This window comes from Fomitiporia mediterranea, assembly GCF_000271605.1.
Source record: "Fomitiporia mediterranea MF3/22 unplaced genomic scaffold FOMMEscaffold_1, whole genome shotgun sequence".
Taxonomy (NCBI): Eukaryota; Fungi; Basidiomycota; class Agaricomycetes; order Hymenochaetales; family Hymenochaetaceae; genus Fomitiporia; species Fomitiporia mediterranea.
The window spans coordinates 8,797,511-8,813,071 of NW_006760386.1; the positions used below are offsets into that span (position 1 = coordinate 8,797,511).

The window sequence follows — 15,561 nt, forward strand, 5'->3', positions numbered from 1 at the left end:
GGTTTATACGACATACCTCGCAGAAAACACTCGGTAGACATGATGGCGAGTGGAAAAGCGGGAGTCAAGACCGCAGAATATAAGAGCAACCCTATATCCACCGGTGCCGCTAATAGTCGAAGTCTGCGGACTGGACGTGCAAAGAACTTCGAAGCGTATTGAATCGTGAGTCATGCTTCTGTGAATTTGTGCAATGTCGTTATATCGACCAAACATGCACCCCTTCACATGGACGAAGGCAATGGATTACGTTCAATTAAATAGATGAAGTAAATTTTGTGCCATCCTTGTACACCGCAGCGCATAAACGGCTAGACGAGTGGTCAGTGTGCACGGAAAATCTTCTTTAGGCAGTGCTAGAAGTACTCACTTATACGTCTTAGGGGTGTAGTAATATTGGCTACACTCGTGAATAGAATGCGAGGAAATCAAACACAGCATCTACATTATGAGACGACTATCTCAGGTCCGGTGGGTTATATTACTAGTACCCTAGGTCATATATGTTTCATGTATCTGTTGATGGCTGTAGGATGCAGTGTGTATTAGGAAAGAATGTACGTACCACATCCGCTTCCCGAATGAATAGTTTGTGGATAGCTAACGGCTGCGCAAGTAAACACGGTGACTATGTGAAGTTTCTTTGTGGAATAATTAGGACTGGTTCAGGGTGGTTGAGACTAAAGTTGTGGAAGAAGAGATTGTGATGATTCTTTCTTAAGTTTCAACGACGAATGTGAGTCGTGGTGACACCGTGAAACGCAACCAAATTTGACACTATGATTATGTAATACCGCACCTCGTCAAGCCCCTTACCCAATCCGTTGTACCGTCCAGGAGCGATGTTCACGACAAACTCTGACGATACGGAAGCAACGTACTATGAAAATTATGATTGCTTATCTTATTCAACGAATAAATGTCTTGGTCGATGACGACTGCGGCAAAAAAAGCCTCATCAAGTCTGGCAAGTCGTCACTCTCACTTCCTTCTAGGTCTTCCACCACCTCGTCACCGCGCAATACCACTAATCACTTACTTTATTCAACTAGTGCCCCAAACTTATGGTGTTCTGTCCTCAGGATTGCACCGATTATGGCAGTGTTTGTGGTTTTAAATTCCGGATTTATGGAGGAGCAGACGTGACTGCATTATTTATGTAACAAAAGATTTCTACCGATTGCAAAATCGGGTTAGAATAAATCGGGTTTGAATGAAGCGGATATATCAACATATACGACGGCGGAACTGACAGGGTTTGTATGTTATGGGTGCAAAACCTGGCCGCTCGTTTGTGTGCTTACTGTTTTAATGCCATACTTTTACTGTTAACAGATGCTTAGTAAATGGTTCATGTCCACTTCTTCTGTCAATAATAGTGACTCATTTTGTCCTATGTGTTCCTGTCCTTTTTGATGGATCTCCCGGTTTATCAGGGATTCTGCTGTAGCAGCCGACATTGTGCTTATCAAATGCGTTCCTCCTTGAGATTTGCAGTTATCTACAAAACCGGCTGGCCCTCCTCGCGAGAAAGCAAACACAAATGGAAAATACGTTCTCTCATCCTATTGGCATCGTTCCTCAAGCCTACAAACTATGTCTCTATATACTCCTTCGACCTCACACAGATAATCGTCCGAATTCTCGTCTCGCATGTTCCCTGCTGGTACGTCCAGAGTGAATGACGGAGAATATAATGGGAAAGCAATATGGTCTGGTATCGGGGTATCCGGTGGGAAATGACGTCCGAGCTAAGACAGACAAATTAGACATTATGATGTGTATAGAGTGATGTTAACATACGGCCCCCGATGTTAAAGAAGCCCAGGCTCTGGCAACATTTGCGGAATTGTAACCTCCTGCCAAGGATTGTTAGTCAAAGAAATCTATTTAGTGGATAGATGCAAAACAACAAACCTCCTCCTAAAAGCAATACCTTTGTCTCCCATTTCTCAATAATTTCGCCTACACACCACTGCATGCTCCCCTTTTCGTTCCCAACACTCCAATTCCAGATACCATGCGGATCTCCGGCTAATCCGTCTGCACCGCACTGCACAACAACGTAATCGGGTTTAAATACATCTTTTACGTCTTGGACGACACCCCATATCCTTGCGAACGTTTTTGCAGAAGCGCCTTGCTTCAGGGGTAATGAAAGTGTGAAAGGATCTGAATTCGGAGATGTGATGTCCGGCAGTGACGACAGAGGATGTGCGGGGTAAAACCCTGGAGCCGTATAATGAATGGATAGAGTCAAAACCTGAGCGTTGTTGCCCGCAGACGCAGACTTGTAAAAGCACTCTGAGACGGCATCCGAGAAATGTAAGTCGAAATCAATGTACATGATGCGTGCTTTCCTCCTATCTGGATGAATGCGCAAGACAGATCCGCGTTTAAGAGATAGAATCGCGATGATACAGTCTGCTACGTAGCAAAATCCGGCCGCTTTGGATTTCTGTGCATGATGCCTAATGTAAATTATTTAGTTCAGCCCTATTGAACATTGCCAAAAGCACATACCTTCCGCCATCCCAAGCAATTGCCACATCAACGTTTCCTGACTTGAGGGCTTCAGCAGCACTGAGTGTGGCACCAGCCACCATCTGCACATATCTTCCCAGTCCAGGAAAAGGAGGACAATCCTGAGAATGTAGTTGTTGGATACAGTGATGCTGAACTCCGAATTGAGTCGGAAAAGACTCACGTCTTCAACACCAAAGTCAGCTGAAGCATAGCTTGGTTCAACATTTTGATGTGATGATGCAGTTTCATTGCCAGAATTTAAGACAAAATCGATGTAGTCCTTGTCGTGGTAAAGGCAGAGCTCTTCCACGGAAGCAAGGCGTGGTCGGATAATGCGAAGAGTAGCCGACTGACCATTCTCTGGATTGGCAGAAGACAGGAGTCCGAGGCTTTTGATTAGTGAGTGGACCAGGAATGAGCGATTCCTGTTACTTGGAAGAAGAGATGATGTCTAAAATATCAACCACCGAACCTTGAATAAACAACAAATTTACAATAAAGCCAAATAATGATAGAACGCACTTTGGCAAGCTCTTGAGAAACGACATAACCAACTGCTCGTTTTTTAGGGTGAAAAAGAGAGGGTGCAACCTCTTGAGAAGAGTCTGCCATTTCTTGGTCTCCGGATGGAAAAAACAGTCAATTCAGGAAAAAGTAATCATACCAAATTGAAGAGTAATTGACGAGAGTGGGATTCGAACCCACGCCCTTTCGGACTGGATCCTGATTCCAGCGCCTTAGACCGCTCGGCCATCTCGCCCGACAGAATATAGGTGTTGTGGCTGCACATGACTCTATCATGACACCAAGCAAGAAAAGACATAGTTCCTAAAATGGCAGGAAGGTAACTTGCGCAAATACACAGCCACAGACAAGAGACAGCATCACATTGGATATCGAGGTATGTGGGTGCAGAGTGTATCTGATACGGTCTTTTGCAAGCACGAAGTGCAGTACACCGCGTTATTCCTGCAATATTACTGTGTCCTGATGGCGAAAACTTTTTGCGCCCCACTCACGACTAACCAGACGCATTATGCTCTACTGCTATTGTTCTTCATGACAACCTAGCATCGTTGCGCTAGTCTAAATGTTGATGCCCCAAGGGACTGTGCCCTTCCGCCTTCTCACCGATTCATACTGTACGTATGACGCATTGGCACCGATTGCCGCGCACAACCTCGCTGTCCCCGCACATCCACAACACATGTACTTGGAGCCTTGATCGTTTCTTTTCGTAGAGTCATAACATGCGGAGCGTCTTTTTGGTAGGACTCAATACGTATGATGCAGGACCCAAGGTGCAAGACGCGGCTATCAGAGGAGGCGACTAACGTCTTATCCTCGGTAATTAATTAGGATAAGCAGAATGTCGACCCCACGGGGAACCTTGAAAACGGCTACGACGTCACCAGATACAGGACTCAGGCCTTTCGCTTACCGACTATCTCCGCAGATTCAAGGAAAGGATCCATGGGAACAAAAGGCAGCGTCTATAGAATAGGCTGAAGAGAAAGCGGAAGTTCAAGAGTGAAAAGCATGTCTTTGTGTCGACCAACTTACGCTTCAAGAATCATTCGTCGCCCATTCTCGCGTTCTCAAACGCCGAGAGGAGATAAGTACCGCCTGCAGAACTCACATTTGACAAAACAAATAGAATCTGAACGTAAATCCCACACAGGAGCGCCTGGCGACGTCATATTCTAAATTTTTTCAATGACCAAGATAGAGAACCGATACGAAAAGTGTGTATTACAGCTCACGAGACCGAGCAAAGCGTTTAGCTACTTCAATACTAACGCGTGTTTCGAGAGATAGGTGGGAGTTAAACGCGATCAAGTGACTTGGAATACACGAGGACGTGCTGGGCATGCATGTGTGGACGTCATCACTGTGCAAACCGGGTTTTAGACTTGATCTGCGGCATGGGACCTCTCCTTCTCCTCCCACAGTCAGTTACAATCTGTGCGGTCGCAGTTCGTCCGATCATGGAGTCCGGAAATTATGTAGGCGCGAACGGAGGCGAGATTTGGGTAAGGCGTGGAGAAACTGAATGTAAGCCCAACCCAGACCAAGTAGGAGCACTAACGCCTAGTCGCTCTAGCCTTCCGCAAACCTCGGCATCGCTGAGCATACCTTTAGCCTTCTTTTACCCTTACTGTTCCGTACATCCCACGCTAGCCAGTTGCGATAAGGTCGAAGACTTCGGTTGTAACTCAAGCTCAAGCTCGTATGAATGAATTAATGAACGGAACGGGGTGAAGATGAACGTCGCCGAGTAAGTTGAGTCAGTTTGAGTTTGCTTCCGTGTGTATTAATGAGCTTCGGTCCAATAATTTGCTTACAGGAATCGAGAAAAGGGACGCAGAAGCCTAAGATGAAGATGACAAGGAAGTCGAATCTAAGCAGAATAGCAGTTTCCCATCTATCATCTTGACCGGACTGGGCTGTGCCGAGGAGGAGGATGGATGACGATATCTAAGCTATGCCGGCATGGCTGCGTGTACCATCTTACCTCACCCCGTCAAAGTCATCAGTTGCTCTTCGGCCGTGGGGAAGCCATCGTACACGACTCACAGCCCCACGGGGTTTTGCTTTTCGGTGGTCCTCGTCCCTCTCCCCACACCGCTTCATCCCGTCTCGCTCCATGCCGATTCGTCAAGTCGCGTAAAGCATTCCGCGTTCCTATCATTACATCACCACGCAGCGTCAAATCACTATATTTAGGACGCAAAGTCTCGAGAAACGAGATGGTAAAATCCTTTTTGAATGCAGTAGTGTGGGGAAGAGACGAGAAGGGAATGGCGTTCGCCTCGCCTGTGTCGCATGGTGGTAAGATCCGGACGCGTGTTCACTCCTCGATTCGATGCTCGATACGTTTTGTTTTGCACTTCCTTTCTGTTGGGACCGCCACTATCAACTTATTTCCTTTCGGTTGAAGGAGGCGTGTTTGAAGGAAGATGTTCCACTCCGAAGACGGAAAGCCAAGCCGAGTTGAGTCGTTTCGAGAAGGCGAGGAACTATTCCCGTGATGTCTCTCATTCTACCTATCTTTCCACAGGTATACACTCGTACAGATCGAATGACATACTGTAGGACGGCAAAGACCCGGAGTGACGAAAGACGCGAGAGCGGAAGCCGAGGCGCCATAAAGCCGAATACAAAGCCAAAGTCAAAAGCTAGTCTCCGTTCGATTCTGAAGTGTATTGAATAGTATTCATTCATTCCCGAGCGTCAATTGAGTCGAGCTGTTATTTTCGTTGCAGTCCGCGTCATTGACACGCGCTTCCACATGTGAAGTGTTGACTAGACTACATGATAAGTTGGTAATAACACGACAACAAAAAATAGTTGCTCATGTTGCTGATTAATGTAGCGCATCTTCTGGGATTCCTCACACGTCGGAAAGGCACTTTAAGATTGGTATCAATCTCCCGTTAGTCACGGTGAGAAAAAATGCTCGAAAATGATAAATGCGCAGTGATCGAGAGAGCGCTAAACAGCTGAGTTGCTCTCACAATCCAACAGTCCCGTAGTCCCGCAGCACAGCAATAATAATGTATGAATTGTTCCCGCAGAATCACAAATCCCGCAGTCCAAAAGCCTAGATTCGCTAAGCAGGAACAGCGCAGTATGAACGGCTGTGCGTCTATGTCAAGTTCCGGACTGACCTCTTCTCATCCTTCCCTTTCCCCTGTCAAAGATTTTGGATCCGTACCGCAGCTTTTTGCTTAATTTGTCGCGAGCGTTCTGGAGTGAGTCAACTCGAAGCAGTACAATCCTCAGTCATATATATATATGCCACTTAATGATATTACGTTATAGTTCGGAAGGAACACTCGCAAGTAAAAAATTACAATCTCTCTATCTTCACAAATAGATATCAGCCTGAAAAACTGGCCAGTGTCAATTTACCCTTTAATATCCATCTATGCAAAGACTCCTCCAGTTAAACTCAGTGACAGCAATACATAAGTCAACAGGTGATAAGTGATAGAACCCAGTCCTACAAGGATACGTATACTGTTCTTACCCTATATCCTATCAAGAAGAAGTTAAGAAAAGTGTGCTCTTTGTGTACCAGAAGTCAGGATATAAAGTTTAGGTCTGTGCCCTCACCTTACATGTATAGATGTGTAGAAATTGGAGGCAATGCTTATGTAAGTATCTTCAATCTTCACAAGCAGATATTACTGTAAAAATCCAGCTAGTGTGACTCACAACAGTGGTCCCCCTGTTTGACAACTCTTCCAATAAAACTCATTTACAACAATTCATATATCAATAAGTGATAAAAGTTAAAAGAACCCAGTCTCACAATATCACCTTTACTTCTACTTCTCACTCCTTCTCCTCCTCCTATTTATCCTAAGTCCTATCAAGAAGGCACATAAAACTCGAAGAGAATGAAGAGGAGATAGATGCATTACAAGCTATGCCTAACTTGGGACTTGGGATCAAATTTGTTTGTAAGTTTATTCTGAACGTGGAGGTCAGTATTAGAATCCAAGTACCAACCTCTAGTATCCAAGGTCTAGAGATCAACATCTACGTATACTTTGACATGAATGTTACTGTTAACTTCATTCCATCTGAGATCGAAGGGACATGCAGATTACTATATAGTGATACGATTCAACACGCACAATAAATCAAAAAGTTGTTAAAGCCAGTAAAAGATACTATTTTGCATAACCATGTAGGATAATTCGACACAACATGAACAAGGGAACGTCATGAAACAAAACGTTCCTATTCCTATATGAAAGCAAAGCAACAGACAAAGTAGATAAAAGAGAAAGAGACAAAGACAAGGAAATGAAGAAAGGAAGAAAGGGAGGAGATCTAAGGTATGTAGCCATGAAGCGTAAAAAAACATGAGGTATGAAAAACACCTGAAGTATGAAATTCGTTCGTTCGTTCGTTCAAATGTGTGTGATAGTATTGGTGGTATGAAAAAGGTCCATGAAGTGTTGTGTAGTTCCTAAGGATCCATGGGAAGCGTTGTAGTGGGGACAAGACATGGACATGAACAAGAATATGAATGTAGAACAGAAAAAGAAGAAGGAAACAAAGACGCAGACCCAGTGACTGACATCTATCCATCCGAGCTTGAACGCTCGCGGAAGGCGCCGGATATCAAATACAGTATCACCGGTATTGCCAACGCCAACATCGGATATCACCGCCACCCATACAGTAATCCACAATACAAACGTTGACGCCAGCGCTGAAGATTGACGTCGGAGACAGACGCCCAGCGAGATCGTTAAGGTAATCGATATCGTATTACACTGTATTACATCGTATCATATCGTATCCAACGATATCGTGTCGCATCGAATATTATCGCATCATATCGAATATTATCGAATAGCAGCGGATGGTAGCGGATTGAAATCGGATCGGCTTGTATTGTAGGGCACTGAGCCCGAGCGGAAACTGTAACGGAGCTCGCACCGCACTTGATCACCAGGGGGAGAAAGGTTCCAGTCCAGCCGGGTTACGATTTCGATGTTGCGATGTGTGACGTGCGCCATGTCCGGGTGGGTTCGCGAGGGTTCGGTTCGAAGGATTGGAGCTCGAACCGTGATCAAAGAAGCAAAAGTAAAGGGGTAGGGACAAGAAGGGGGAAGGGGGGGGAACGGTAAAGGGAAAAGAACAAGAAGGGGAAAGGGAAGGAGAAGGGGAACAAGACAAGAACGAAAGTGAATAAAGACACCTAAACTAGGTTAAAGAAACAGGACAGGAGTGCTGGCGAAGCTCGGGGATCAAGAACATGAACACGAGATTGAAGAAGGAGGTATGACGGTAGGGAGATATGCAGGTATGAAGGCGGAGGTATGGTGGTATGGAGGTATGGAGGACGGGAGTAAGGAGGTATCGCAGACAAAGTTATTCAAAGCTCGGCGGCACAGGCAAACGCAAACGTAAAAACAGAACCTCGAAAGAAAAGACACCGAGGCGGCGGCGTCCTTCCTTCTTGCTTCTTGCTTAGGAGCTAACACCGAAGTGCGAGGCACGGTGTCAAAGAACCAAAGAGAGAAAAACCGAGGCGAGGTGAAGTAAGGTCAGGCAACACCACACAAAACAAAGTGAGGCAAGGCAAGGAGGAAAAGAGAGTTTCCGGTCGGCGAACTTCAAGAAGCCAGAAGTCAGAACCAGGGAAAAGGAAGGGTGTGGCGAGGAAAAGAAAAGAAGCGCTTTGATTCCCAGATTCCCAGGAGGTAAGGAGGGGGAAAAGGAGGCGCTGTTATCCGAACCAACAAGCTCTCCACTAAGCCATCCGAAAACATAACAGGTCCATGGCAAAAGCTCCGAGGTTGGATGTGTGCACCTTCGAAAATCGTAATTCGTAAACCGTAATTACCTCGCCCACTCGACCTTTTTCTTCTTTTCTTGCGTTGTCTGTGTGTGATTCTTTTGTTTAATAGGGAAATTCCTTTTTCGTGTCCGTGTTTTCCGTCCGAGATGCCGGCCGGGGTTCGTGTGTTGGTGGTGTATTGGGTATGGTGTGGGTCGGGTATGGCGTGGTCACGGGGTTCAAACTTTCCTTCGATCGAGTGTGCACAGGTGTACTGGCTTGCTTCGTTTTGGTTTTGTACACCAAGACACCGACACGCGACGTGAAGAAGTTCGGAGCGTTGTGCCGAGTTGTGTTGAGTTCGAGTGGTTCGGCTTGGTGTTGAGTCAAGTCGAGCTAAGGCCAAAGCAAGAACTCAGGTGAGCTCGACCCCCGAGCGACGAACGGCCCTCAATAATGCATCGAAGTCGTCCTCCTCCTCTCTCCCTGCGCAGCATACACAGGCATCCTCCTCGCGTAACTCGAATTCGAACCCGAATTCGACCCGCTGCCACTTCCACCGTTGCCACTGAAGATACGTTTGAGGAAGGGTTGTTTTTGCTTGCTCGTGTTGGTGGGTGAGACGGGTTGGGATGCGTAGTAGACTTGTTGACCTTGTGGGTAGGCGTAGGTTGGTGAGACGGGTTGGGAGGTTGGAGACTATTCCATTCAAAATCGAAGTAGGACAGAGCAGGATGGAGACCAAACCGAATTGGGATAGACCGATACAGGTCCACGGAGAGTTGGATTGTGAGAAGTGGAGAAGTGGACACGGGACGTGTGGGAGTGTCGGATATAAAACGTAAGTGCACACACGCGCGAAAGATGTGTGGTGGCATGGTGGACGGATGAGCGGACGACGGTCCGATGTAAGCGAAATGAAAGGTCGGAACCAAAGCGAATCAACCAGTGGGGGAACCGAAAGAAGGCAAGAGAAGAAGGAAGTAGTCAGTACGAGTTTAGCTAACGCAGGCACGGGATGTGCGGGGGCTGAAGGGAAATGAAATCAGGAATGGTACGTACGCAAACTTGGACACGCGTGCCGTGGGGCGGGACGACGACGTATGTCTGGCGCCCGTTTTGCATGACGACTGTTTGGCCCGGTGCAGATGTGTATTGGGTCGCCATCGGTTGAGCTGGAAGCGTTTGAGAGCGGACGGGAGAGCGGGAGGAGGCTGGGAGGTGCGTTGTGCTTGAGCTGCCGCTGTTGCCCTGTGCGTACGCGTAGGTGCGTGATCGGGATGGAGGCGCAGGGACGCGATGGGTCGTCGGGATGCTCTGGCTCTGAGAATGGCTTCGCGAGTGAGTGCCACCGCTGCTGTATCTGTGCACAGTCGGGACAGCAGTAGACTGAGTCTGGCTGGAACCATTGCTGGAGTAGATGCCACGATATGGGTCGCGATTGTCGCGATGTGAGGTCTTGTGTGCTGTGCTTGGGCGTGCGTGGCGAGCGTATGGGTCGACAGGTGGGGTGGAGACGGAGCGAGAGAGATTTCTACCGTCTCGTGCGTTGGCGGAATCCTTGGGATCTGGGACGAAAGGATTGCGGTAGGCGTGTTTCTGGTATTCCTGGCTGTCGACCCAGCGGGCTACGCTGTTCTGCTTTGCGATGTAGCGCTCGACGGCGTCGGGGGAGTAGTCGTACTCTGTCATTGTGCAGAGAAAGAGCTGATATGAATTGAGTGGAGAGCAGGAGTTGAGTGGACCAGGAGTAGTATAGAGCGGGAGAGGAGCTCAGACCAATCGAGGTCTTTTAAACTTACTGAGTAGCCAGCCTCGGCGCAAGAGAAAAACCAAATCAATTGAGTGCCAAATAGAGATAAATAATAGTAAATGCGCGGAACAATTAGCATATTATGTAATCCACCCGGTTACTTCCTGATGGTTGGATTGGAGCACCACAGACTGGTCCACAGTAGCTCAGCTGTTGTAATATCGCGATGCTCACCGCACTCGCCCTCCGCTCAGCCCGTCGTTATAGCACTCTATCGCTCCCCACTCTCGCGCGATGCTACTCGTCATCGCCCTCCGCAGACGCGACCGCAAAATTGCCGTGCGCTCTTTCTCTTTTACTTGACTCAACATTTGTGTGCACACATTCTGAGTCTGACTCTCACCGAAAGACAGACGAAACGTACTCATCGTAAACAAGGTCAGGACAACACCTGTCAAAGAGGCTATTGATTCTCTTCTTTCGTGCGTTGCCATCTTTACAATATACATTTGCCACTTATTATTTTACCACCACAATCGCAAAACACTGATATCAATCATAAATACATAGCCATATCCGGGCCAAGTACCCTAACACCCGCGTCTTCCACGAGAACAGGCCAGACATCCCACAAGGTTGCGAAGAATGGGACCCAGGCCGTCCTGGCGAACCACCGATTGATCTCGTCATCACCCTCGGAGGCGATGGGACTATCCTCCATGCCTCATCCCTATTCAAGAAAGGGGCGGTTCCGCCCGTACTAAGCTTCTCGATGGGGACGTTGGGGTTTTTGCTTCCTTTTCGTGAGTACTTTTCTGGTTATTTGTGTCGGTGGTGGTGTCGTCATAGGCAGGAGAATTCAAGGGCTGAATGGATTGGGGAGGTTGGAAGGCCTGGACTTTCCGGTGCTGCTTCCGGGTGCAGATGGTATGTGGTATGACCACTTTGACAAGGAGCGGTGTCTGTGCTGCTCTATTACACCGCTTGATCGGATGCACAGAGTTGATTCGACCTGGAACTCTGTTGCATGTGGTTCCTTTGGGGCTCAGCACAAGTCACTTAGGACGGGAGGGCGAAGGATGTAGGACGGAGCGGGCCTTGTGCCATTATGCCATAGCCGCACAACGTGCGCTATTCGGTCCCACTAGTCCTGTGTTCACTCGTTCTTTGGTCTCGTTCTTTGGTCTTCGGTCTCGGCGTCTTCCATTGGCCCTTTGACTTTGACTTCGACATTATCAGTGCGGCCATGATGCTGATCAGTAACGCTTACACCGCACTGCATCACCGCACCGCGTATCGAGTTAACCTTGCTTTTGGTGCCTTGGCGTCTTCCTTGGCTTTGCTGTAATCCGTTGTCCATTAAAAATATCCACTATCATTACCTACTATCATTATTCATTTTTCACTATTCATTATCTGTTATTCGATATCAATTATGTTTTACGACCAATGACGCTAACCTCCTCAATCCCTCACAGACATCGACGACTTCGCCCCCGCCCTCGAATCCGCCTTCCAAAACAAAGCAACAACTCTCTTCCGAATGCGTCTCTCCTGCTCCTTCCTCTCCCGTACCGGCACACCCCTCCCCTCTCACCCCACCTCCTCTTCCCCAAATCCAAATGACAACGATACAGAAGCATGGCAAGTAATGAACGAAGTCGCCCTACACCGGGGCCGCTCTCCACATTTAAATACAATCGACGCCTTCGTCGACGGTCAACACCTCACAGAATCCGTTTCCGACGGCTTAATCGTTGCGACTCCGACGGGGAGTACAGCGTATTCTTTAAGTGCAGGAGGTCCAATCGTTCATCCGAGTTTGAGTGCACTTGTTTTGACGCCGATATGTCCACGGAGTTTGAGCTTTAGGCCTCTGGTGTTTCCAGGGAGTGTTGTTGTTACGCTTAGGGTGAGTCTTTGAGTTTGATTTGGCTTTGTGAGAGTGGAGATTGTTTGTCTTTTGGATTTTCTATTTGGTTCGTGATGCGGGATACTGGATATGGCATGGTATCCACTCTTCTTGTTTTGTCATTTCTCTTTATTTTATTTTGCTTTGTCTTCGATTTGATTTGGCTTTGGATACTTTCGGTTTCTTTGCGGATTCAGTCGGATTTTTTCTTCGCGGGGATTCTATTTCGTGATGTGGGATACGTCATGGCGCACTTTCAATTCGACACTCCACTTTATTCCGTCCTTCTTGCGCTTTTTACCAAAAAAATCATCTCATATTCTTTGCGTTCCGAGTCCCCACGAGGCATTATTCTTCTAAACTTATCTCATTGCCATCCGTCATCTCATTCTAATTCTAACGTCAGCATCGACGGCGCACTTTAATTTAACACTCCACTTTATTCTCTTCCTTCTAAAAAATGTCTCGTTCTTGCGTTCCGAGTTCTTACGAGTCCTCTCACTCTCATAATCTCACTCCAATTATTCAAATTCAATTCAACTCCAATTCCAATTCTTATTTCTATTCCTCCTTAATTCCAATTCCACCTCTAACACAGATTACTAATGCTAACTTTGATCCTGATTCACCAAACTACCTAGATTGGTGAACGCTCCCGCGCACCAGCAAATGTATCAATGGACGGACAAGAAGCTCGTGTCCTTAACCCAGGGGAAGCAGTCGTCGTCCGTGCCTCTCCCTACCCTATTCCTTGCATAAATCGATCGAGCATCGCGGAACCACTTTTCACGAGAGATAACGTCGAAAGGGGTATTGAATTCCGCCATGGAGGAGGAGGGGGAGAGGGCGGAGGAGGGGAAGGTGCTGGTCCAGGGAGAGAGGATGATTGGGTGAGGGATATCAATAATTTGTTGCAGTATAATGCGACGTTTAGGAGTAAGGCGCTTTTGAGGCATAGTCGGGGGTAGGTGCGTCCCTCAAGACTGTTCTCCTTCCTGAATTGTGGTGCACTTCAGTGTTGTATTCGGAAGAGAGGCAGGCGGGATGTAGGATGGAAAATGGAAACAAACGTTGGATATGAGATGACTATGCTGTACATTTCTTCATATTTCACTATCACCTCTCTAGTCTTCAACAGCATTACGAAAATGAATCAAACCAGCAATACAACTCGACTTTTCTTCTATCTCCTCTTGTACTTGTGTGAGTACCAGTGCACCTAGATAGCTAAGCAGTAAGAGGTAGCGATCTCGAAGTCTCCATCTGACAGACATAGCATACCGAGCACCACGACTTCGTTCTATGACCACAATTGGGTTTGGATGGGAATATAGATAAGTATCAAACTGTCATTATGCACACAACCTCACTTGCCATCATCACGAAAATGATTCAACGATACAACACGGTTCCTGTCTCTGCTTGTACTTGTATAAGTAGCAGTGCGTCTAGTGCGTCTAATACCCCAAAGAGACGAAGTGGCGATCTCGGACGTGCGTACTATTCCGCGTATTAGTATGGACACTATTATGGGTATTAACATCTGAAGAAGCTGGTAGTATCATGCGCCTAGAACACCCAGAAACCTAAAATAGCGATCTCGGACGTACGTACTCATCATCCGAGTACTACTACTAGTATGGGTATTAGTGTTTGTACTAGAAGCATGCAGTACCTGTATTGCCTCCACACACTTAGTAGCAAGCGCCTACTAGTATACCGGGTAAATAAATAGTATAAATATTAACTCCGTGAATACAGTAGGCTCGGAGTTGAGTTGGCGTCTAATGTAGTGTGTATGCAGTAGTGAGTGGTTGAGGCTGTGCTGTGCTGTGCACTCAGAAAGCTATGCTATTGTATATCACCCTACGGTACAACTATTCTGTTCCTATGCTTACTAAATTAGTGGTAAATACTAATTCATACTTGACCCGTCTCGTCTGTATCCTAGTACTCCGAGAGGAAGGATGAACGTCCGTCGCCGAGATACCGGATTAACATTGGCTGGGTGAGTTCTAGTCAGGATACTGGGGCGATAATGGTGCTTTTGGTATTACTAAGGCATTTTCAGCATGAGGTGCTATTAAGTAGTGTGTACTGCCCTCAACTCTCAGAGTCAGATCAAGTCAAAGTGTATTTTTCAATGTATATTAATGTTGTGTACGAAGGAGAGAAGTTTGGAAAAAGGGAAGGAGCAAGTGAGTGGAAATAAGTAAGATGTGAATTAATTGTTGCTTGTGGGTCTTCACATTTGATGCTCTAGGCCTCAGCCCTCCGCCCTCAGATGCAAGGCAATGTTAAGGTGCTCTTTAATAAAACACATCCATTAATTTTCTGTGTTATTCAACCATAGGAAACAAGGAGCACAAGAGTCAGTGAACAGAGTGGGGCAGTTCTTAAAGTTCTCGCCATCTCTATTAATGTTCCATGGTTTGTGAAGATCAGTCGCATACAGTAGTTGGGAAAGAAAATTGATATTGATATTGACAACGGGCAGTTGGCTGTGTTTGGTCCTTGATTTTCGGAGACAAGTTATGTTAAGTATTGATCATTGATTGGTAAGTGCATGTTCACTCATGAAATATAAAAAGGCACGGAGCTTATTAACTTACCGATTAATATTCAAATAGTAGGCAGATTGTCAGTGCTTGGAGTCATTGAAAGGCAATGCTCGGACAATCCTATAGTGTTTATGCACGAGCGTGGAACAAACTCGCACTCGGACGCGAACGGAGTGGGGCAGTGTTAAGTTTTCACTGACGCCTTCTGTGAATCTGTGTACTTAATTTAGATGCTACATTGGCTGATGGAGCTGAGATCCCAGGAGTCCAGGAATCGTGCTTGCAGTTTGATGAAAGTCTGAGGCTGTGCCGCTATCCTGTTCGGAAGGATGCGCGTTGATATTACTGTCATTTTCATAAATATTGTCACACGCGCGATTCGTGATTTTCGTCACACTAAGTACACTCAAATACAAAATCTATCATAACTCAACTAATACTTAACCAAATTACATGATCTAAGTTGTAAAAAATATACTTTTAAAGTGTCTTTCATATCCCAGAA

General features: G+C 46.6%; 4 protein-coding genes and 1 non-coding gene across 5 annotated transcripts; 2 read left to right on the top strand and 3 right to left on the bottom strand.

Annotated features, from left to right (window-relative positions):
- Positions 1 to 1,565: 1,565 nt before the first annotated feature.
- On the bottom strand, positions 1,566 to 3,074 carry FOMMEDRAFT_138243 (histone deacetylase 8; the record flags this gene model as incomplete). The annotated part of the gene is made up of 6 exons (XM_007262331.1): positions 1,566 to 1,751; positions 1,804 to 1,859; positions 1,918 to 2,471; positions 2,524 to 2,645; positions 2,750 to 2,957; positions 3,049 to 3,074. 6 exons carry the CDS (start codon positions 3,072 to 3,074, stop codon positions 1,566 to 1,568), a joined length of 1,152 nt encoding a protein of 383 aa, XP_007262393.1.
- A 132-nt stretch (positions 3,075 to 3,206) lies between these two features.
- FOMMEDRAFT_t4 lies at positions 3,207 to 3,286 on the bottom strand. Its single transcript has one exon. It is a non-coding gene; the product is annotated as a tRNA-Leu (tRNA).
- Positions 3,287 to 7,357: 4,071 nt separating this feature from the next.
- FOMMEDRAFT_16803 (uncharacterized protein) lies at positions 7,358 to 8,152 on the top strand. The gene has a single exon (XM_007262332.1). The coding sequence runs from the start codon at positions 7,521 to 7,523 to the stop codon at positions 7,746 to 7,748; it is 228 nt and encodes a 75-aa protein (XP_007262394.1). The 5' UTR covers positions 7,358 to 7,520; the 3' UTR covers positions 7,749 to 8,152.
- A 9-nt stretch (positions 8,153 to 8,161) lies between these two features.
- Positions 8,162 to 10,651, bottom strand: FOMMEDRAFT_16804 (uncharacterized protein). Its single transcript, XM_007262333.1, has 2 exons — positions 9,893 to 10,651; positions 8,162 to 9,529 (listed from the first exon to the last, which is right to left on the bottom strand). The coding sequence occupies exons 1-2, from the start codon at positions 10,520 to 10,522 to the stop codon at positions 9,281 to 9,283; spliced, it is 879 nt and encodes a 292-aa protein (XP_007262395.1). The 5' UTR covers positions 10,523 to 10,651; the 3' UTR covers positions 8,162 to 9,280.
- A 346-nt stretch (positions 10,652 to 10,997) lies between these two features.
- Positions 10,998 to 13,463, top strand: FOMMEDRAFT_73476 (ATP-NAD kinase; the record flags this gene model as incomplete). The annotated part of the gene is made up of 5 exons (XM_007262334.1): positions 10,998 to 11,065; positions 11,154 to 11,386; positions 12,062 to 12,495; positions 13,137 to 13,305; positions 13,351 to 13,463. Coding segments are annotated over 5 exons (1,017 nt in total), but the record flags the coding sequence as incomplete, so codon positions are not given.
- Between the last annotated feature and the right edge of the window lie 2,098 nt (positions 13,464 to 15,561).

What these genes read in the sequence shown, in the direction of transcription:
- FOMMEDRAFT_16803 (XM_007262332.1), top strand. Translation starts at nt 7,521, where the DNA reads ATGGGAAGCGTTGTAGTGGGGACAAGACATGGACATGAACAAGAATAT.
- FOMMEDRAFT_16804 (XM_007262333.1), bottom strand. Translation starts at nt 10,522, where the DNA reads ATGACAGAGTACGACTACTCCCCCGACGCCGTCGAGCGCTACATCGCA. An exon ending in GCACGCGTGTCCAAGTTTGC is followed by an intron (nt 9,530 to 9,892) that starts GTACGTACCATT and finishes TGAATGGAATAG; the next exon opens with TCTCCAACCTCCCAACCCGT.